The 24,095-nt window shown below is 41.2% G+C and overlaps 1 protein-coding gene across 2 annotated transcripts in view; it reads left to right on the top strand.

Moving 5' to 3' along the window:
• Positions 1-24,095, top strand: part of TANC1 (tetratricopeptide repeat, ankyrin repeat and coiled-coil containing 1) — a 3,647,153-nt gene that overhangs the window by 3,103,614 nt on the left and 519,444 nt on the right. For both annotated transcript variants that reach the window (XM_044074752.1, XM_044074753.1), the window contains exon 22: positions 19,939-20,072. In XM_044074752.1, coding sequence (XP_043930687.1) covers positions 19,939-20,072 — 134 coding nt within the window. The remainder of the gene's footprint in view (positions 1-19,938; positions 20,073-24,095) is intronic.

The following is a 24,095-nucleotide window of genomic DNA, read 5'->3' as shown; positions in this document are numbered from 1 at the left end:
ATTGACCTAGTCTCTTGCTGGGCATGTAATGAACTGGACTCTTTTGATCTTTTGAACCTTTCCCTCATTGACCTGGCAAAATGTTAGTCCATCCAAAAGATAGACCACATTGGAACAAAGGTGTCCCTGTCGATGCGATGGTTGTGGCGACAGCCACAAAGAATAGAGCTTCCAGAATAGAACTCCTCTGTCCACCTCCCTAACAGACAGTCTAGGGTGCTGGACAGGTTTGGAAAGCACTTATTTGCATCAGCAACCTTGCTTTACTGTCACTGAACTATTTGACGCACTTTACAAGTCTACAGTGGGATTTGACTAAAGAACTCTCTCTCTTTGAGATCTTGTTTCCAGGGGATTATAAGACATCATCTCGCAGCTGGACACACTTTTATCTATATCGAATGCATCCATGAGGATAATTTTGCACACTGCAGAAGGTACCTCATGGGCCACTGGTTCAGGTATTGCCGTAAGAAGACATGCCTGGATGTGCTGTGCGATTTTTGCAGAGCCTTTCATCAATGCTGCCTTTGACAGAACTTCCTTGTTTAGCCCCTCTGTGAAAGAGATGCTTTTCTGCAGTAAAACAAGAAGGAACGGCCCTGTCTGCAGTAGGGATTTGCTTTTCTATCCCTTAACAATCCTTATGAAGGAAGCAGAGAGGAGGCAAGAAAATGTGGTTCTGCAAATCCCCGAGAAATTTCCAGGATTATCGCGGAAATAACTCCCTCAGAGGCAGTGGAGGGAGTTTGAATGGAACATGCCGGCCTCATGACAGAGGAGGTCTGCAAAATCAGGGCTTCAAGGTTCTTTTACAGATGGACCCTATCAGTGTTTCTGAAGTGCTGCCTGACTGCCAGCCTCAGGAGGCAGTCGGGGGACATTGTCCTTGCACCTAGAAGCCTGGGCCACTATAACAAAAGATTCTTGAGTCCTAAACATAATATCCAGAGGTTACTTTATACCATTTTTCTAAACAGCACCTCCCAAGAGAAACAAGCTTTCCAACATTCCACCCATTCAGAAGCTGTTAGATAAAAGAGTCATCCAGGAGGTCGCACCAGACCAGAGAGGATTTGGAACTTACTCGAGGGTATTTTCAGTACCAAAAAAAAAAAAAAAGACTTGAAACTGATTGTGGATCTAAGCAGCTTGAACCAATATGTGAGGGAGTCGAAGTTCCAAATGGTCAGGGTTCAGTCCATCCTACCTGTTTTACACAAGGATGATTGGATGTACTCAGTTGATCTTCAGGATGCATACTGGCTTATCAAAATAGACTATTTAGAAGACACTTGTGCTTTCGACTGGGAGCCAGTGACTATCAGTGTAGAGCCTGGCCTTTGGACTCACTATAGCCCCCAGAGTGTTTTACCAAATGTATGGCAGTGGTAGCAGCTCAGTTGAGACTGCAAGGATTCCGTGTGTTTTCGTACTTCGATGATTGGCTCCTCACCAATCCAGCCAAGCATCTCCTAGAACAGACCAGGGACTATTTGCTCCAAATTTGCCAATCTTTAGGCATTACAGTCAACATGCCCAAATCGAAGCTACTACCAGTTCAGAGCCTGGAGTTCATTGGTGCTCATCTCATCTGAATACTATAAGTCAGATTGCTTCCCTAGCCCTGCATCTTGTGACCACAATCAAGTCCAAACAAATCATTTCTCATGTCAACAAGTCATTTCTCATCCTGATCCTCCCACCAGGCTAGTTCTGCATGCTGTAGGGTCCATGACAGCATCTGTAGTATTAATCCCCTTAGCCTCTTTCTTATCCATTCATACTCACTCAGGTATGCAGAGACAATTGTCAATGATGGATCCATTTGAACGAGACTCTCCCTATGGCCACAGTAACCATGGATGCCTCCTAGCTGGGGGGCTTTTTTTGGGAAGGATGGTCCAAGGCATGTTGTCCCCCCAAGAAACCAATATCAGTGCCCTAGAGATGACAACAGTCCTTCTGGCACTGCAGGCTTTTCAAGATGTTCTCCCTCTAGGGACCATCACAGTTCAAACCATCAGCATGTCTGTGGTCGGGTTCGCTTCGCTATCTCGCAATACTGAAGTCTAGAATTTCAGTATCTCGAGACTAAAATAACGAAAGCCCAGTTCCACGAAAGACCACATAACTGAATCCAGAAATGTTAAATCAGCGGTTGTGGTGGTGAGCTGTGTTAATGGATAGCTGGAGATTCAGGTAAGTGTTTATATTTTAAGGGTTTTGGGTAGAGAGTTTAGTGTATGTTAGTATGTTGGAAAGTTGTAGGTTTAGGTTACGGTATGTAGGTAAGAGTATGAGTGTATAAGTTTTGGGAATGGTGATGTTTGTATGTATGTGATGTGTGTTTGTATGAGTGGAATGTAGATTGCATAGTGGTGGTTTTCGTGGCAACCTCGGGGTTAGTATATATAAGTAGAGTAGGTTTGTGTATTTGTGTTGTTGTGTTTGTGTATATTTTGTTTGTTGTAGTTTGGGGAGGAAGGTGTATGTGTGTTCTTGTGGTGTATGGTGTGTTTAAAAGTTGCAATTTTGAATTTTGCACTTTTGGGGTTTCGGTATTTTGATTTTTTGGCTTTATAGTCTCGAGATACTGAAATTCAAAATTTCAGTATTTCGAGATTATAAAGTGAATCTCTGTGGTCTGGTATATCAACAAGTAAGGCAGAACTCGATCTTACCCCCTTTGTCAAGAAGCTATTAGAGTGTGGCAGTAGGCTATCCCCTCCAACCACCTTCTACTGGCAAAGCACAACCTGGGGAAATCCAACATACTAGTGGACAAACTTAGATCCATGCTGATGCCTAACGAGTGGTCTCTCAGTGATCCAGTAGCGGAGGAAGTTTTCCATTGTTGGTCCCAACCTTGTTGCAAACTTTTTGCCTTTCCCCACAACAAGAAATGCAGCAGATACTTTACCCTGATCCCCTCCCAGGGGAAGTCACTGAGAGATGCTCTAGTCCACATTTGACCCTTGGGTCTCTCTTACACTTATCCCCAGTACCCCCTAATTCCAAAATTCTTATAGGAAGCCAGCTGGTTTAAGAGCTCAGCTATCCTCATTGCCTCCTTCTGGCCTCGCCAAGTCAGGTTCTCCTTCCTTTTGTCTCATCATCTTTATCATCCTTTGATACTGAACCCCAGGCAGACCTCGTGTCACAGCCCTGAAATTAACCACAGAGTCTCTCCAATTCCATTGATAGCTTGACAGCTCAGGGCTCTCTTCCCCAGTTCATAATATTCTTTTGTCATCACAGAAGGATTCCACTAAGAGGATTTGCAAGAGCAAGTGGAATTGTTTTTCAATCTATGCTGTGAAAATGATGATCCCTTTACAGGCCCTATTTCTTCTGTTGTGGAGTTTTTAGCTGCTGTTTTTAAAGAAGGTTCTAGTTTGTCCACATTCAGGCTATAGTTGGCAGCCAAATCAAATTTCAGTCAGGATACAGTACGTCTTACTTGGCTGATTCCAAATTATGTAAGGCCTTTCTAAAGGGTACCTTTCTGCACAGACCCCCAGTGAAAGATCCATCACCTCCCTCGATTGTAACAGTAGTACTGCAAGGCTTAACTCAACAACCCTTTGAACTTTCAGCAAAAACTTACTTAAAATTCCTGTCTTGGAAAACAGCTATTATAGTTGCTATTACTTCCAGTAAAAGGATTTCCAAACTCCAGGCTCTTTTATCAAAAGCCCCATACATTGTTTCATGAAGACAGAGTTACCTTATGAACCAGTCCTTGTTTCCTACCAAAAGTGGCTTCTGAATCAAACACAAGTCAAACCATTCACTTACCAGTCTTCTTTCCAAAATTTTCAAACAAAGGAGAATACTTGCTATATCTTTTAGATATGCATAGACAACCATGTTTCTGCTTAAACAGAACAGTTCAGCTATTAGTCTCCTTTTCACCAAGTTGGCTGGGTTCCCCCAGTTTCTAAAGTTACGTTGGCCAAATGGGTAACTAATTGCATTTCCTGGGTTTATTCTCAGCAGGGCCTCTCCCTACCAAAACCACCTAAGGCCCATTCAACTAAATCCATGGCCACCTCTTCTTCCTTCTGATCTAGAACTACCATTGATGATATTTGTGCAGCAGCCACCTGGTCTAATGCTCATACCTTTATTACTCATTGCAAATTGGACTTAATTTCCAGAGGCAAAGCTGCTTTTGGTTCAACAGTTCTGGAATATTCTTCCATGTGGGCTACTCAAAATTTACATAGCTGGGAACTCTGTCCCATACGTTGAGGAAGAGTGAAAAGGACAACATCAGATATTAAAGTTATGTACTTTCCATAACTAGGCATCTGTGGTGTCCATTTCCATTCTTTCTCAGTTCCCCTCCTTCCTTCCCCCTACCTGTCATCTTTTGGAGTGATCAGATAGATTTTTTTTTTGGAACCTGTATGTTCTGGTTTGAGCCCTGCTCTAGTTTTCTCTTCTCCTCTTCTATTGTACACTGAAACCTTTATTGCAGCAAATTTGATCTGAGGTATTTTGATGGACTAGGGCATTATGGGTAGAAGGAGGAGCTGGAGAGTTGGATCCGAAATCTGTAGAATGTGTCTGAGTCAGATCCAAGGATTGGATCTGATACCCAATAGTTGAGGAAGAATGAAAATAGACAAAATAAAACTTAAAATAGCCACTAAAACCAAAAATAACTGAAATCTTTAATTACGCTAGGAAGTTAAAAACACCCAACAGTGTTCACATCTTGTCGTCAATAATACTGCACTCTTTGACCCAAAGGAATTAGCTAATGTTCTAGCTGACAAATTTAGTGCAAATTTTACTCTACCAACAGTTACAGCTGTCCCACAAGTTCCATAATCCCAGCCACTCCCTTTAATTACTGTGGAACAAGTTCTCTCAGCCTTTTCAAAAACTAAGAATACTTCATCCGTAGTCCCTGACAACATACAAGGTTGTCTTATTATTAGTGCCAGATGTGGCCTTTCTGAATCCCCACTTAACCTCTTTAATCTAAGCCTCTCCACTAGTTAACATTCCTGAAGCCTGGAAGACCGTCATTGTAATACCATTACACAACAGTGGCCCAACCACAGACCCTGGTAACTATAGACTCATTAGTTTACTAGTGTCATATGTAAAGATATGCAGCACATTTTCTCAGACTTCATTAGCCCTGACTCAGCCCTTGACCTTATCAGTTTGGCTTTATCAAAGGAAGGTCCTGCCCTGTTAACCTCATGTATGTGTTTGAAAAAGTAACTGAAACAGTAGATAGTGGTTATGCAGTGCATACAACATATCTAGACCTGGCCAAGGCCTTTGACATTATTCCCCATGTAGGTATTATTGATAGACTTGCATTGTCATCATTGGCCCCCTTTTTCCCATTTTTTTCTACATTGGGTTGGGTTATCATGTTTACTGTCGCCAACTCTCTTGATTCATTGCCACACTCCTGCCTTCTTCAACACTCACGCCTGACTGTCACATGATCTTCTTTCACACAATCCATCCACCTTTTTGCTGGACGGCCTTGCTTCCTTCTTCCTGTATGTCCCAAATCTTCCTCACCAGATTGTCTTCTGCCTTTCTGTACATGTATCCAAACCACCGTAATCTGTTCTCTCTGATTTCTTCTGCAGTTGGAGCTACTTTGGCTTCTGCTCTAATGTCCTCATTTCTTCGTCTGTCCCACAGTGTGCATCCTACTACTTTTCTCAGGCACTTCATTTCTGTCACCTCTAGCTTCTTCAACTTTTCTGCCTTTACTGCCTAGGTTTCTGTACCATACAGTAGTACTGGTCATACCACTGTCTTGTACACCTTAAGTTTCAGCTTCATTGGCATTCTTGTGTCATAGACTACACCTGACACTCTATGCCAAAGGTGCTTCAACAAAGTATTAGTTTAAGGGTGTGCACACTTAGGCAACCAGCTTATTGTATGTTTTTTATTTTTTATATTTTTTCCCCTAACAGATTTGAGTCGGACTTTTCCGGTCAACAAATGTAAAATAAAATAAATAAATAAAATTGTACAGGTTATAGGTCACATTAAAGGTGGGAAAAGTTTTGAAGTAATTTATTGTAGTCTCATTTTTTATATCACAAAAACCTGGCATTTTAACAGGGGTGTATAAACTTTTTATATCCACTATATCTGCTGTGACCTCATCTGAACCTGCTGCTTTACCTGACTTCATTTTCCTTAGTGCTGTTCTTACTTCTTCTAGGGTGGGATTTTCTTCATTCAGAAGGTACTGGAAATATTGCTTCCATCTGCCTTTGATGTACTGTGGACTGGTGAGCAGGTTGTTGCTGGCATCCCTTATGAAGGTGTCTGGCTATCTTCATCTTTGTCTTTGCCTTGCAACCTGATATAATTTCTTTGCACCATTTACTGAGTCACTTTCCAGAAGTTGGTCGAATGCCTCCGATGCCCTATTCTTTGCTATTGCAACTACTTTCTTAGCGTCCATACCTGACTCAGCCACACATCTTTTCTGTAGTCCTAACACATGCTGTTTTTAGGTACTGCCATTCTTGTTCAACTCACAATTCCTGTTCAATTTTTAACCAGTTCTCCATCACCAGATACTCACCCAACTTGAAAAACACCCGCTCTGAAAGGCCTACTTACTCACTATTTGAATAACCGGACCCTGCGATCCAATAACAAAAACCTAGTAAACATCACTAAAAGTAGCAATAATGCTGGTGACTTGCTGTACTGAAATAGTATTGGCAAAAATTTGGACCTCCTACCCATCAATATTAGATCCATCTCATGCACCACCAAGTTTAAGAAACTACTAAAAGATCACCTAACATCTACCTGGCTCTGCTCTTGTACTAACCCTGGATAACTTTCCCTCACTCAGATATAACCTCTAACTACACTTCTGTCTACTGTATAACTCTTGTAACCTCCTCCTCCCTTACCTGTATCCCCTTGTCTTCCTCATAGTTGTAAACTGTATTCTGTCAGATGACTTACTAAATGTACTGTAGAAACTTAAGAAAATGTAAGACATTCTGTACTGTATTTGTAGTTTATTTTTGTGTTAATCTCATCTTTTATGTATGTATTTATGTTGATTAATCTCCTATGTATACAAGTTACTTTACTGATCTCTGCTAGACTGTAAGTAGATACATATAAGCTGTATAGTCAACTTTTTCTTTGTTGTACTAGACATGTATTAGTAAAAATGTACTTTGCTGGAGCTTTTCTCCCCTGACCTCTGCTGAAAGTGAACACTGTTGTCCAGTTGGACCATCCTGTAAGCAAATCTTAAATAAATAAAATAAAAATAAACAAACTCCACCTATTTCCTTCTCTTCTTGGGTTGCTAGAGCCGTGAGTAATTCCTTGAACTGTTATACTTTCTCTCCAGTCAACTTCCAGGTATTTAGCCTGGTCTCTGTTAATCTAAGAGCCTTCTCTGACCCCGACCACTGCTTGCAACTGATTGCGGCAACTAGTGTTTTTTGCTGTGGGCCAACTGTTTCACTGGGAATGGCTTTACAATCATGGATTCTACCTCAGTGCCTTTTCCTTACTAGGAGGAAGTCTACCCAAATTGCATGTTGGCTTCTCTTGTATGTCATCTAGTGACTACCTCTCTCTTTCAGAACCATGTATCACCTGCTATCAAGCTGTTTGCCACAGAGAAGTCTGGATTGGTTCTCCTTCTTTATTCCTGTTGCCCCACCCATGTGAACCCAGGCAGTCCTCATATCCTATTCTGTCTGTCCTGATATGTGCATTCAAGTCACCCATTATCAACACCAATTCATGTTGTCTTCCTTTATCTAGTAGGTTCTAAAACTGCTGTGTGAATGTACTCTTTTCCTCACTATCACAACACTGATGTGGGGCATAGGCTGAAATTATGAATACTGCCCTATCATTACACTTGAGTCTGATTGCCATGAGTCTGTCATTAACTCTGATGATATCCTGCACTGCCTTCTGAAAGCTCTCTCTCACCACAATTCCTACATCATTTCTTGCCTGTCCCCCCTGCTGAGTAGTAGAGTCTGGATCCCAAGCCAAGTGGCTTTGCTGCACTGCCCTTCCATCTCTTCTCTTGGATACATAGGATGTCCAGCCTCCAACATATCACCATGTCATCCACTTCTAATCTGCATCCTGTCAATGAACCTAGATTAAGCAGAGCAATTCTTAGTTCATCTTTGACAGGTTGGTTGGTTTTTCGCTCAACAGAACTATCCCAGGTAACCCAGACTGGGAAACTAGACACCGGCCAGCCAGTAGCTTATTGACCCATGGCTGCTGGGCTTTATGGTGGGCAAACACTGGCCAATAGGGGCACATATACCCCTTCCGCCATTAGCAAGGGTCCCCGGCGTAGGTCAGAGTAGGCCGGGTCCTCAACCCACTTATCACTGGTAACTACCTATGCCCATTTTGGGGACAGTAGTCAACTTAACCGAATCACCTAGAGACATATTTTACACCGTCGAGTGGCTAGCCCTGTCACGGCACGCAGTCTGTTATCTGTGTTCTTCTATCTTGAGGATACTGTGCACCACAGTAGATGCCCATAGTGGTTGGTCTGTACAAATCTTCCTCCTATAGGGCACCATGTAGAGTCTGCTGCTGCCCACAGCTCCATTCATTGGTTAGTTTGAGATGGAAACACTCAGCACATTATTGGGACATTGAAGAAATGCCACAGAGACATAAGGAGAATGTGCAAACACCAAACTGGCATAGGTTGGAGGTCAGGATTGAACCTTGTACCTTGTTCATGGGAGGCAAAGACCTTAACCATTATGCCAGCTGGTCTCCAAAACCAGAAAGATTTTTATATCTGAATAGAAGTCCTTGTATTGTGCGATGGATAGCTAACTGGTTGTCTGACAGAACTCTTGTTGTTAGATTAGCAGGTGCCACTTCTGAAAGCAAAAAAGTTACCAGTGGAATACCATAGGGCTCAGTTTAGGGCCCTCTACTGTTTGGCATATGCTTCTCAGACCTTCAGGCCAGCACTTCTGGCCTATAGTTAACTAAGGTTGCAGATGACTGTAAATTGGGTGGTGGTGGTTGATCTTCATCTGACTCGCAATTGCTCCAACAAGTCTTGGACCGTGTTAACAATTGGTGCAAGGACAGTGGTTTCAAATTAAATGTAAAAAAATGTAGCATAGTAAATTTTGATAGACAAAACAGGCTCATTTACCATATAGGAGATGCGTGCTTCCAGTCAGACACTGTTGCAGGGAATCTGGGTAGTCTTGTTGATAATTCCTTAAGATTTGACCTTCATGTCTCCATTGTAGTACAGAAAGCCTTTTATCTGGCCCATCCAGTTTCCAAAGGCATCTCCACTTCATCCAAACAAGTCTTAATTCCCCTTTACTCGTATCTTTTCAGACCCACTCTTGAATGTAATAAACATTTGTTTATCCAAACGTATCACACAACTTGAGAGACCTTGGATACTCATAACTGAAAATATCCTTGGCCTCAGAAGTCTTGATTATCAGGGGAGACTGGTAGCCTTTCTCTATATTCAGTATCTTAGACTCCTCCAGGGACATCTGTGTTTAGCCTTTCATGCCATGAAAGATAAAACCCTATTTAATCTTGTATCACTTCCCAAAAGTAATGGTGCATCAAATATTCAATTAAAGGAACTAAACCTTCATCAGCAAATAAATAAGAAACACTGGAGTGATAGATTCATATTCCAGTGTATCTCTCCCTTCTGGAACAAACTTTCACTGCATGCCAAACAGTGTAACACCCTTGCTGCCTTCAAAGTAAACCTAGATAATTTGATGGGCAGCCTTAATTTCTCTCCATATCTAACTTGTCATACTCTTCTTGAGGCTAGAGAGATTTTGAATAGAGTTTTTGACTAGACTTGAAATGGTCTGCAGACAGATTGTCGTGTACTTACCCATCAGCCATGCCAAAATGATAATGGGCTACTTAAAACTTAATTTCAAATCTATTTTCCCCCCGGGTGAAAACATCAAATCTCTAGAAGACATCTTATATTGGTTTAGCTTCAATATAAAAATAGAAACCTATATCCTTGCTGATATGAACATTAACTGGGCCTCTCTAAACACTGATACCCCATCCATTTCAGTTAATCTATACAACTTCACCCAACTTGTCAACCTTCCAACCAGGCCTAACGGAGATGGAAATTCTGGTACCATCATAGATTGGATACTAATTACCCACCCCCACATGGCCTGAAATGCAGGTATACTACCCGATCCTCTTAGTGACCACATACTTGCTTTAATGGACCATATATCCTCCCCCCTACAAAAACATCACCAATGTAGGCAAACCCGCAACCTAGCCTTCCTCAACCCTGAAATATTCTCAGAATGCCTGAAACACACTGACTGGTCACCCCTAAAAACCCTCCCACTAGATTGTGCAATATCCTCTTTCAATAAAACATTCCTTACTATTTTAAATCAGCTAGCACCCCTCAGATCCAAATGAATCGGAACCAATCCCTGCCCCTGGCTATCCTATGAAACTAAACACATCATGCGTCAAAGTGACCAAAAATGGAAATAATACCAAAAACAAAACACCACCACCTCCTTCCTAGAATTTAAACAACTGTGAAACCTAGCCAAAAAGCTAATAACTAAAGATTGCAAAACCTCCTACAACAAACTCCAAACCATGCAAAGCTAATAACTAAAGATTGCAAAACCTCCTACAACAAACTCCAAACCATGCATTCATCCAATCCAAAAAATTTTTTGAACTCCCTTTTTCTCCATTCTTCACCCTGGTAATAATAGCAAACCTTGCCCAGATCCCACCCTTACCAGCCTCAAAACTGCCACTAAATTCAACTCATTCTTTATAGATTGCGTAGCAAAACTATCCTCCTCTTTCCTTGACCCACCGCTCTAGCCCTCCTCACCCCACCAACCAATCTCCTCCTACTTCACATTTCTGCCTAAAACCCATCCCAACAAACACAATAAAAAGGCTTCTCCTCAAGCTAAAACCCTGTTGCAATGCACCAATCTACCACCCACCTATCTAAAACACTCCACTGAAGCCATAGCCTACCCCCATATCTATTCTTATAAATAGATCAATACAAGAGTTATACGTCCCAACCATCTGGCGCCACACACACATCATCTCTCTACACAAAGGTGGTAAAAACAGACACACAACCAATTTTAGACCCATAGCCATACTTTCTCCTCTCTCAAAAATACTAGAAAAAACTATCCATTCTCAAATCATACATTACCTAACTCAGAACAACCTCCTCTCCCATACCCAACACGGTTTTTGCCCTGGCCATAGTACCATGACTGCCCTTTCCTTTCTTGAGACCATCAACCTAGCACGTGACAAGGGCAAATATGTATCATCACTGTTTTTAGATCTATCTAAGGCATTTGACACCATCTCCCACTCCTTACTCCTCTCTCACCTCTCATTCTTGCACCTTTCTCCCTCCACCTTAACCTGGTTCACCAGCTACCTATCCAACCGCCAGCAAGCAGTTCAGTGGAAAGAATCTACCTCATCTTTCCTGCCTATACCCATCAGTCTTCCTCAAGGCACATTACTTGGCCCTCTACTCTTTAATGTATTTATCAATAACTTCCACCTCTCCATTCTCGAAGCCTCTGTTATCCAGTATGCAGACGACTCCACCGTCATCTCCTCGGCTTCTTCCCCCACTGAACCACTCCTAAAAACCCAACTTGCCTTTTCCAAAACAGAATCCTGGATGCAATCAAATCACCTTGCCCTTAATACCAGTAAAACAAAACTAATGATTTTGACACCCACTAGAAACTTCAGTCTTGACAGAAACCTTTTCTCCATTATAAGCCAAAATAACACCCCTCTTGAACTAGTTCCCAGTACCAAACTGCTAGGCATCATCATTGATGAAAACCTAAAGTCTGACTCGCACATACACTCTCAACTATTTAGAAAACCCATCAAAAAATTGGTCTCCTCTACAGACACAACCATTATCTCTACCCTTCCTCCCGGCAAACACTTTCATCTACCTTCCTCCTCCCCTCTGTCATGTACAGCGCTCCCTTGTTCACCAACCTCCAACTAGGCCCACGTTCCAAACTCGAATCCCAGTAGCATAAAATTTTGCAAATGTGCCACCAACACCAGAAATTCATCTCATCATTGCCACTCCCTGCACACCCTCAAGTGGTTAGAACTGCCCAACTACCTCAGATATCTGCAATTTACCACCACACACAAGCTGATCTTCAAACCAGCTGACTGCCCATCCCTGTCCATATCCCTAGTACCTTGCACACCCTCCCGCTCCCTAAGGTCCGAGAACCAACATCTCCTACAAGTATACAAACCCTCTCATCCCACTGGCCAACTAGTGCTAGCCTGCACCATAGCTAAACTATGGAACTCTCTCCCCTCTCCACTATGCAACATGTCTAACCACAACAACTTCAAGACCCACCTGGTCTCACACCTGTCCTGCAAATGGGAATGCCCCTGTCATGCTCCTACCTAACTACTCCCCCAGCTTATAGATCCTCTACAGTCTGTCAAAGATAAATGTATAGCTCTGTATCGTACTGAAAATGTGAAATTATCTATTAGTATCTCTTACTCTCCAGTATATTATTCTCTCAGAAAAGTAACGTTTCTTATCATTCTTCATTTTTCCTTTGCAAGGAATGTTACACAAGAAACCCTATTGCACACTATTGAAAAATTATATGGAACTTACTGCTGCTTGCTGTGGGATTTGAAGTCTTCTTAAGACACTCAGTCTTGCTGGCTGGAATCTGCTAAAATTCAAAGTCTGGTTATATTTGCATTCACAGTCTGTTGCATACAGAAACTTGCAGAATATACTCTGATGAGAGAATATACTTTGCAACATCAACTTTAGAGCAGTAACAAATAACTTTTTATAATAAACCAAACAGACTAACGTTGCAGCTTAAAGTACTGTTCCAACTTTACTTCTCATATAGTACAGATGATGTGAGAGATATAACATTTACCTCAGGACAAATGTGTCCCTACCATACTCCTAACATAACTGGATTCATACAGCTCTTTATATACAAATTTAGTCATGCACAAACATATACATTTCCTCTTGGTATTCTATTTTGGAGAATTGCTCATCCTGTAGAAACAGTACTAATTGTTGCAGATGCTGACGCAAACTGCTGACTTAATTATATTATTTTTCAGCTTCCTTGTTTAACAATGTCTTGTCACATTTTTGCTGAATTTATGAGACCAGCTTTTCTGACAGTATGAACATCCTGTATTCTATTTGGATCTTTGTATAAGAACATCTGTTCTTTTGCCATTGCTGATAAGTGTCCTGTTGTCCATGCAGAAAAACATGTTTTTGAGGAAACACATTGTCACAGTGTCATTGTCCATTCTTTAAAAGCAGATTTTGCATTTTTGCTCTTGCATACATCCTGTTTTTAAGTCTGTAAGGGAAAAATGTCCATTCAGCAGATTCCTTATTTTCCAAGCCATGGTCATTTAGTATGGTTGCTGATCACGTATTACTAAACTCTGTTTCTGCATTTAAGCAAGCTTTTTCTTTCAGAATATTTACAACCGAATTAATCTCAGCCTTATATTCATAATATCTAACAACTATGTTTTTTCTATTTCTGTCACATTCTTAATGGTTCTCTATTATGTAACATCTTTTCTTTACTACTATTATCATTAATGTAAATTCTTGTGGAGCTTTTCTCCCCGGGCCTCCACTGAAAACGGGTTGCCATGACTCAGGGGACTCTCCTGGTCAACAAATGCAAATAAATAAATAAAAATGAACACTATTCCTCCTTGCTGATATTACTGAAAAATTAGATAAACCTAATATAAAACCTTGTGTTATCAGCTAGAGTGCATGTTGGCTGTTTAACAGATCCCGAGTTGTGAAAGTTGCTAGTACCCTCTCTAAACATAAAATTGTACATAGTATGGTACCACTGAGATCAGTGTTGGGCTGTGTACTGTTTGGCATCTGTTTTCAAACATCCAAGCCAGTATCTCAGAAGTGTGGTTGAGTAGGTTTGATGATGACTGCAAGTAGGGCACGGTTATCTGTGCCTCCACTGATACCAAGCAGCTCCAGCAACAAATGGAATATGCGCATACTTTGTACTGAAAATGCTCTCAAACTAAATATAAAAATGTGCAACTTATTAGCGTTTGGGGACAGAAAGCTGTTGGCACCTCAAGATGTTATAAGTGGTACTCCTCCCCAGGCATATAGGCAGAAGAGACCTAGGTAGTTATGTGAACAACTTTTTTAGTCATGTTTCTACCATAGTCAAGAAGTCCTTCTGTCTATCCCATTTAGTTTCTAGGGAAGTGCTCCTAACAGTGTACTTCTGCCTTATCAGACTTGTCATTGCATATAGTGCTCACTTTGATATGTACAAGCCCAAGTAAAATTGCTCAGTTGGAAAGGTCTAGACATTCTAGAACTGATGAAGTAAAGAGTGAGTTCATCTTCCAAAGCTTCCTCTTCAGAGGTGTCAGTGTTCTGAAGGTGTTGTGGGTTGGCTCTTCTACCTCCTGGGTGGTTCTACTCGCTAATGAATAGATGGACCTTGTTTCTCAGCAGGCATGGAAGGAACCAGATGTGGTAGGCCCAATTCCAAGAAAACCTGATAAGATTCTGGTAGCCCTTAGGACTAGACTGCACTGGAGCAAGGTTCCCCCAGTAGATGATATGGTTGTTGAGGCAGCCACTAGGAAGGAGCTTTCCGAAGAGAACACATTCATCCATCCCCATAATAGAGAATCTAGGGCCTTGGACAGATTTGGAAAATGGGCATATGTTTCAGTGACTTTTGGACTTTGAGCACTGAATTACCTAGCTCATGTGACACACTTCCAGCGGGACTTGACAAATGAATGGACAAAGTCCCCCTCAGATAAACCTACCAGTGGAAATCCAAAAATCATTGGAGTCCCAGTTGTTATACCCTCCAGTCAGGGTCAAATGTAACCATACTCCTGCTTTCCAGTGTAGTTAATGGCACAGCAAGGGCAGCGGCCACCGGTATTGCCATTAGTCGGCTTGCCTGAATGTGCATATGCGAATTTGCAGAAGTTCTTCAATACATCCTTCATCAATGCATGCTTTGATAGATTGACTCTCTTCACTCTCTTCAAGCCTAATCAGGAAGACAAGATACTGTCTGCAGCGGAATATGCTTTTCCACTCAACAGAGGACCTTTTCCTGAAACCAGGGGGGGGGGGGTGGCTTTTTTGAAAATCCCAGAGTTTTGGCTGGGGTGCTTCTGTGGACAGACCTCTCCAGGGCAGAGGGGGAAGCAACTTTAATGGACGTCATCTTAGAGACTGAGGCAGACCACAGAATCAGGAGTTTTGTAGTATTTTCATGGAGTGACCCTACCATGACTCCTAAACAGTTGCTACAGTTTGGAAGCAGTCAGGGAGGTGCCTATTCCTGTACCCACAAGCCTGGCAGGCCATCATTGAAGATTCATGGGTATAGAGGATCATCACCAGAGGCTGCATTATTCCATTTTTTTCCATCCTCAGGAAAAAAAGAGAATTTTCAACATTCCTCCCAGTCAGGTGGAATTAGCAGCAGCAGAGTTATGAGAGTTGCTCGGAAAAGAGGGTCATCCTGCAGGTCCCCCCAGACCAATCTGGATCTGGAGTCTATTCAGTGTTCTTTTTAGTTGCAAAGAAAATGGGTGACCTAAATCACCTCAGTTTGTGAAATGGGCGAATTTCCAGATGGTCATGGTACAGTCCATTCTACTTTTTATGAGGAGGGACAACTGGATGTGCACCATAGATCCACAGGATGTGTACTGCCATATCAAGATAGTAAGGCAGTCCAGGAGATTTCCTCATTTCTAGCTTACTAATTTTTAATTTAGAGCACTGTTTTTCGGTCTCACCACAGCCAGCAGGGTATTCACCAAGTGCATGGCAGTGGTAGCATATCTCAGGCTGCAAGAGTCAAGTGTTCCTATATCTAGATGACTAGCTCCTTAATGCACAAACCAATGATCCCGTAGCTCAGTGCAGGGAATTCTTGATCCAAATATCTGCATAGCTGGGAATCACTACCAATCTTGCCAAGAGCCAGCTGACACCAGTGCAGTCAGTAAGAGTTTATTGGATGCCACATGGGTATGAATACTCAAGTAGCCAGGCTTCCATAGTCCAGGATTTTATCCCTGCATCAAGTTGCTTCAGAGGTCCTTCATAACCCCCATCCTCCAGCAAGACTTTCTGTGACTTCTGGGCCTGATGGCAGCATTGATCAAATTAGTTCCTCAAGCAAGATACATCAGGACCCTTGAATGCACACTTTCCATTCAGTAGTCACTGATGTTGCATCTCCTTCATGCCCCGATACTTCTCACACTGATATGTAGGAAACACATCAGTTGGTGGTTGACCTCATAGTGTCATGGAGTTGACCGTTCTCCCCACAGTCACTGGAAGCCACTGTGATCACAAACACTTCTCTTCTAAGGTGGGTGAGAAGGGAAGATCGTTCAAGCATCTTGGTCAACGACAAGGGTCAGGATACACATCAGTGTCTTTGAGTTGAGGATAGTCCTCCTAGTGTTGCAGGTCTTTCAGGACTCCCTCCACGAGGGTGTGAGCTGCATCCCGGAACACAACATAGTAGTAGTCTGGTGCGTCAGCAAGCATGGAGGAACCCATTCATGCTAACTGTGCTGGCAAGCCATGAAAGTGTGGTAGTGGACAGTTGCTTTCTAATTGCAATGCACATCCCAGGTATTATAGTGTTCTGTTGGACAGATTGAGCAGACCTATTCTTTTGCCACACGAGTGGTCCCTAATCAAATAATGCCAAGACAGATTTTCAGTCACTAAGGCCAAACTTTTTGCAGTCTTTTTGCGTCATACCTAAACAACAAATACAGAGGTTATTTTTCCCTGATCCTTCATAAGGAAAGTCACTGAGGACTGTCTAGTCCACAGTGGGCCCCCGGAACTTCTTTATGCATTCATTTTCTTTGCTGTGATAAGAAAGTTTTTCAGAAAGCCAGGAGGTGCAGGGCCAAGTTATCCTCATTGCTGTTTTTTAGCCTTGGCAGGTTTCATTAACCATTCTCTGGCCTCATCTAATACACCTGCCTTGGGTGCTGGACCCTCATCCAGACCCTGCTGTGTCACCCATGCAGCAAACTTCACTGGGACCTGGAATGCTGAAATTAACCACATAGTTGCTTCAATTTTAACTGTGGCTGGGGATGCCAGGGTGTCTACTCCAGTTATCCAGACCTTCTTCTCCTCACAGAAGCCGAATTCCAGAAAAAAAATATCTTAATAAATGGAAAATATTTATGATATGGGTCTCCTCAATAGGGGTTAGGCTCCTTTTCTACCCCTCTCCCATAGATTTGAGATTTTCTGGCAGAATTGTTTCACAAAGGATTCCACTTCTCATCTGTTAAAGTGCATTTAGCAGCCATTTTCAGTTTTCCTGTTGGGCAGAATCAGCCTTCTATTGCTTCCCTAAAGATCTTCAAGGCTTTGTTTTTGAAAGAAACTTTTCTTTTAAGGCCCCCAGACAGGGATCCGGTTCCACAGTGAGGTGTTACTATGAAGCTTCAGGCTTTGACGAAAGCTCCATTTGAACCTACTGCTATTGTGGATCTAAAATTTCTTTTGGAATACTTTTTGTTAGGTGTTATGTCTGCAAGGTGTGTTTTGAAGTACCAAGTCTTATTATGTAAACCTCCTAATCTAGTTTTCCGTAAAGATGGAGTGTCTTTGAGAACAACCCCCCCCCCCAGTTTCTCCAAAAAGTGGCCTCTGAAGCAAATCTTAACCAAATGCTCATTCTCGCATTGTTTTTCTCAAAGCTCTCTAACAAAGGGGAATATACCTTGCATCTGCTAGATGTTCGACAACTCCGATTTTATTTGCATAGGACAAAGGATATCAGAAAATCTGATCAACTCGTCATTTCCTTTCCAGGAGCTAAGGTTGGTCCTGGAGTTTCTAAAGTAACACTGTTCAGGTGGCTTTCTGACTTCATTGCATTTATTCATAAGAAGGGAATCATCATACATGGCAAACCAAGGGCCTATTCTAGGGCAGTGGCTGCATCTACTGCTGTTATGGTAAGAGTCCCTATTGATGAGATTTGTGCTGCAACTACTTGGCCTACTGTTCATACCTCTGTGTCACATTACAAGCTGGATGTGCAATGTAGATTTCATACTTCTTTTGGCTCAACCATTCTCAGGAATATCCTTCCTCTGTACCACAGGTAGCTAGAGAATGTGTCCCAAGAGTTGAATTGGGCAACAAAGACAACATTGGATGCAACCGTTATGTACTTACTATAGCACTAGATCTGTCTTGTCTTTTTTCGTACAGGTCAACATCCCTCCCTTCATCTCCCATTGTACATTGTCATTCCCAGACTTCCATCAGAACAATTGGATCTGACCAAGGACCTTGTCTTTTGGGCAACCTTTGCACAGTTGTGTTTATGTCCTGCTGACCTAATAGAGTAGTCAGCTAAGCCTGTTTTAGCTTATCCAGTAGGGTTTTTGGACTAGAAGTAGGCAAACTTGATCTGGGGTAACCAGTTGACCAGAGGGAATTGTGGGAAGGAGAGGAGTCAGAGTCCTAGATCCAAGCTATTGTAAAGCACCGAGGTTGGATCTCATCTGATCTGATAATCCAAGTGTTGAATCAGACAAAACAAGACAAAGCAGTTCTAACATTGTGGTAAGTGCATAACTTTAACTTTTAACAAATTTATAACCACAAAAGTAATGCTCTCTTTGGAAGGAAGATCAAAAGTCATGTGACAGTCATAAACAGTTTTTCCCCTAGTTTAATTAAGTTTTTCAGAAAAAGGTAAGTGTTCTTTCATAAAAAGTAAAGTAGAAGTTTTTTCCAGAAAGAAAACTTACATATCCATCAGTGGTTAAGATCAAAATTCAACACACTGCAGCAAAGAAAACCAAAATGAAATACACTCGAGGCAGCAACTGGAAACACAATCCAACTTTAATTGTGCTTCTGATACCTCGGCGAAAAGCCTTCAAGGAATCCTTAAAGTCGGATTGTGTTTCCATTTGCTGCCTGTTGAGTGTATTTCATTTTGGTACCCATCAGTGGAACAGTGTTGTTCATCGTTGATTCTTGAAAGCCTGTAGCAAAATGTTCTCTTTAGCAGCAGGAAAGTTCTGAAGGGCTTGGTGCCCAAACATGATTTTTAGTCAGCTCAGCTCAGCTCAGCTGACTAATGGTTTGGGTATGGAAAGCTGCCCTGATGGCCAGCTCATTATATCCTTAGCAGGATATCACCCATATTGCTTAGGCTACTGGAGAAGTGATTGTTTGAATATCTGTTATAGTAATTTTACTTACACAACTGTACTTTTTTTTCTTCCACGGAAGCCATAAACAAGTAGTGCTGAGACAGTGAACTGTCTTTGTCTATCACAGTTAAAAGTGCAGCAGAAGAAAATTAACACCTCTTACTGATCAAGACTGCATATAAAGGAGTTCATTCAGTTAAGAAATTTACTTTATTCTGTTGATGTCTAGCTGAAATGCAGGGGACCCATTATTTTCCCATCTGGCTACTTTGAAGTGTAGCAATTTCTAAAATAGGGATGTGGGGGATGTTAGTACTGCAGAAAAGGCAAAGGTCTGGTTGAAAAGGTTTTATTCAGTTTCTGACCATAATTGCCCTTTAATTCGGATTGAATTAGGAAGTTGTAATGAGCTCAGTTTTTCTTTGTAAATTAAAAGCAGGTGTAACACTGTATAATTTTTGTGGCTATTAAAGTGTCGGTATTGATATGTAGTGGGCAAAAAAATCAGAGGTTCCATACTGAGTTGCTGTTGAAATCAATTCTTGTCATTAAATAATATGTATTTTCTTCCAGCTTTGACAGCTGCTGCAGGCAGAGGTAAACTGGAGGTCTGTCAGCTGCTGCTTGAAAAGGGAGCAGTAATATCTAGAACCAATCGACGAGGAGCTTCCCCACTCTTTTGTTCTGTGAAGCAGGGTCACTTGCAGGTAAGAAAATGTGTGGTTTATTGATAAAAGTTATGTAAATGTATTAAGTTAGGGAGACTGGAAGTTCAGGGTGATGAATTTATCATAAACAACAAACTTGCACATGGAGAAATGTGTCCTTAATGTAATACAGTTAATTTGTCAGGATGGCTTAAGGAACAGTGATGTTAATTCCATTTTTTGTCTCGTTTCTTTTGATTGTGTTCTGCTTTCATTTGAAAACATAACAGTGGGTAATCGCTTGCCCTTTTTGCATATCTGACAGCATGTCTCCACCTTTTTACATCACGATCTGGCCATTTGACAAACGGTGCAAGCTAAACCTCTTTTTCACGCACCCCCAGTATTACTTTTTTTTGTATCAGATTATCAAATGATGCATTATTTGTCTTTAGCTAGCTGTCTGATTTATATTCAGATTTCTCAGGTTAAAACAGTAGTAATACAAGTCCTTCATTCATCATGAATTTAAGCGACACTTGCATTCATTTTTGGATATCTCATAGCCTGGTCCATGGCACAGATGGCTGGAGCACTTATTGTGATCTGTTTGACTGGAGTTTGATTACTGGCCCTGGTACTGGCAGTGGAAGAGGTAGAGAGGGGTGAAGAGGTGTGGCCCACTCACTTGGAAGGGGTGGAAGCATACCTTTCAACTCTGCAGATTTTCACAGAATGTCCAGATTTTTGCCTCATATTTTTTGGTCCATTTTTCACAAAATTGTGGTTTTCTTTTTAAATTAGTGGCAAATAATTGAAGACTGAAGTTAGAAAATAATGACAGACATTTGAGCTTCAGACTTCATATCCTTCAGAGAATTTGTGCTACTGCAAAACCTGTTAGTCTGTCAACTATCTAAGTTTGTAAGAGCAAAAAAAAAAAAAAAAATACCCTGTTTTTGGTCCTTTGTCCCACTTTTATTAATGGCTTTGTCCAGATTTCTTGCTCCAAGAAGTTAAGTGGTATGGGTGGTATGAAGGGTTCTCATGTATTTAGGGTGGTTCTGGGTGGTGCAAGTTCCCTGTTGGGAGACTAGAAAACCCACTGTTTGTTTTCTGAGGAGAGAGACAGGGGGATCTCGGAGTAAATTCCCCTTAGTAAGAGGGCTTCCTCTCTGGATGGCCCATTGCATGTTTCCCCCAACACCTAGTGAAGTGTGCATAAGGTGGAGCTAGGGAGAAAATAATGAAAAATGGAAACTACCTCAAAAGCTGTAAAATGCAGCCCTCCTTGGTCTACCCTTGCCCTGGTGAAGGGGAACAGATAAGCCGATGGGTCAGGAGGAGGGATAAAGAGCTGATAAAAAATGGATATCTCATAAAGGAAAATATTCATCTTCACCAAACATGCATTTCTGAATTTTACTGATATCCCGTTACTTTTGATACTCTTTATAAACTACCAAGAAACAGGAAAAATTAACAAACTGCAGCAAAATACATTTCATTACTAGCTATTAAATACATTTTGCAAGGTGAGGCACAATCTTTACAACTGTTTATTCATACTCTTAGGTTACACAACCACAGAAAAAGTAAGTACATGATTTTTTGTAGAAAACAAGCTGTTACTCTATTTCCATTAAATTATATAATCTCAGAATTAGAATAATTAAGTAAATGGTAGTGTGAAAGGAGCAGCCATATGCAAAAAACATTTGATTCAGTTAATGCATATTAATGTATTTGTTTTGTAATGTTGCACTTTGGTAACTGTTTTCTCTTCCAGTACATTTGCTAAAGAATTGTGTAATATATTTATTATTTGTTATTTAATTTATTTGTTGTTAGGACGGCGCAGTGGTGCAGCAGTTAGGGTTGTCTCCTAGTCGCCTCACAGCAAGAGGTTCTCAGGTTTGATTCTTGGCTGAGGTGCCTTCTGTGTGGAGTCTGCATGTCCTCCCTGTGTTCATGTGGGTTTCCTCCGGGTGCTCCGGTTTCCTCCCACGTTACAAAGACATGCGTTTGGAGCGTTTCTCCCCGGCCTTCCGCTGAAAATTGGCTCGTTCCAAGTCAGACTTTCCCAGTTAACAAATGTTAAATAAATTAATTAATAAAAATAATATTTATTTTTGCTAAAATGTACTTTTAGTAATGTGGGTTGGTAATGTGTGAGGTGTGTCTGTTTTTTTGTCCTTAATTAAGATGTAGGAAAGCATCATTGGTGAGTTGTATTTTTGCATAGTTCTAGTGTAAGCCTTCCCCATTGGATGAATTCATTATCTTATAGCAAATAATGGTGGGCCAGAAAGATTTGTTCTGGTTGGCAGGATTTTGTGGAAGTACACAGTGACATTCCCTCATGAATGCAAAAGAGAGAGAGGCTATATACCGTCATACTTGATTGAAGCATTTTAAAAGTTTGTAATCCATCAAGAGGAAAATAATATTAAGTTTAAATTTGTTTGTTGACATTCTCATGCTTCCTTTAATACAGCATGAGTAAATTTCAGTCAGTTACTTTATATCCACGTATACTGCTACCTCTGGTTATGTAGGCGTCTGTTTTACACAATTTTCGACCCTAAAGCAGTTTTTGTCAGGGAGGTTGTCCCTGTCATAGAATAGAGGGTTTTCAAATATTTGTGCACAATTTGGTAAGGTGGATGTTATTCTAGAGACAGCAGTGTATGCTGGCACTGTTTCATATGGAGATGATAGTGTTTGTTGTAACCTTGAGGGTGCCATTAGATGGGACGCCAGGAGTGTTGCTTGTCACACCATATGCAACAAGCAGTGAATCTTTAGTTTAGTGGCACACTATTGTGGAGTGCTTTATGGGCAAGTTAATAGAAGAAATTGTAGAAGTACAAGAAAGCATCAATATAGATAAGTTGTTTTCATTTTACCTCGATCATAGAACAATTGCAGTAGGACATTACTGTCTTTCTTCAGAAACCGGCACCTTCCAGTCTGTAGTACCACAGAGGTCTGTTTTGGGTCCCTTGTTTTTTTTTTTTATATTTATAAGTAACTTCCTGTCTGATCTTCCTTTGTTGACCAGTACACTTCATGCCGATTCCATTACATATATCTCAACCTCTTAACTCAAGAATGACAAAGCCAAAATAATAGGGAGACAAAGGTTGAGAAATATGGACACTTTCTAAATATTGCTCTTATAAACTTAGAAAGTTGGTAGAATGATGTCATGCATTCTCCAGAGGGTAAGAAGTATGAAACTGTATGATTTATCATTATTTAGTTACTTTAATTCTCAGTGATTTGCCAGAAAACCCACATTTTATGAGGAACAGACCAAACATTTGAGACAAAAATCTGGATAAGCTGATAGGTATGTTCCATTATTATTATTATCTTAAACTCCTCAAGTACTGTACTGTAAGCCAAAATTCAAAATGATTTTAACCTGCTTTGGAACTGGCAAATCATTGTCTGATATCTTTAAATGTGCTATTTGATGCACACCCAAGCTAGCTTGTAATTTTTCTCTTTAATTAAAAGATCCACTGAAGACTCCTATTTCCCCTGTTACAACTAAACATGTTGAGATTATTCCTTGACAAACAACTCACTTAACTTTCTGAGACAACACTAACCTAAGTAAGGTGCCTTTAAGTCATCCTCATATTGGCATTAGAATGTATGAGATTCGTTGGCATAACATGCCAAGGCCAGAGCTGGAGTACCATGTCCATTTGCCATCACTTAACTCCTCACACAATACAAAACTTCTCCAGACTGCATCTGATAAAATTTGTGATTCATTAGTTCATTTTTTGTGTACAACATAATTTTCTTGCATCACCAATTAACTCAAGAATCCCGCAGTGGTGGTGCTGCGGAAGCATTGTCGCTTCACAGTAAGACGCTGTCTGGTTCGATTCTCAGCTAGATCGTCTTCTGCATGGAGACATGCATGAATGGGCGTACCTTCGTTGAAGGTTGTGCGTCAGGGCTGGTAACTCGGCACGTAAAAATCCGCTACCAATCATTAGCGGACCGGAGTTCCGCTGTGGCAACCCCTAACCAGGAAAAGCCGAAAGAGACAACAACAACCAA

The sequence above is a fragment of the Protopterus annectens genome, chromosome 6.part0, assembly GCF_019279795.1.
Source record: "Protopterus annectens isolate FY-2018-M chromosome 6.part0, PAN1.0, whole genome shotgun sequence".
Classification (NCBI taxonomy): Eukaryota; Metazoa; Chordata; order Ceratodontiformes; family Protopteridae; genus Protopterus; species Protopterus annectens.
The sequence above is the reverse complement of the archived record's forward strand: the minus strand, read 5'-3'. Positions and strand labels throughout refer to the sequence as shown.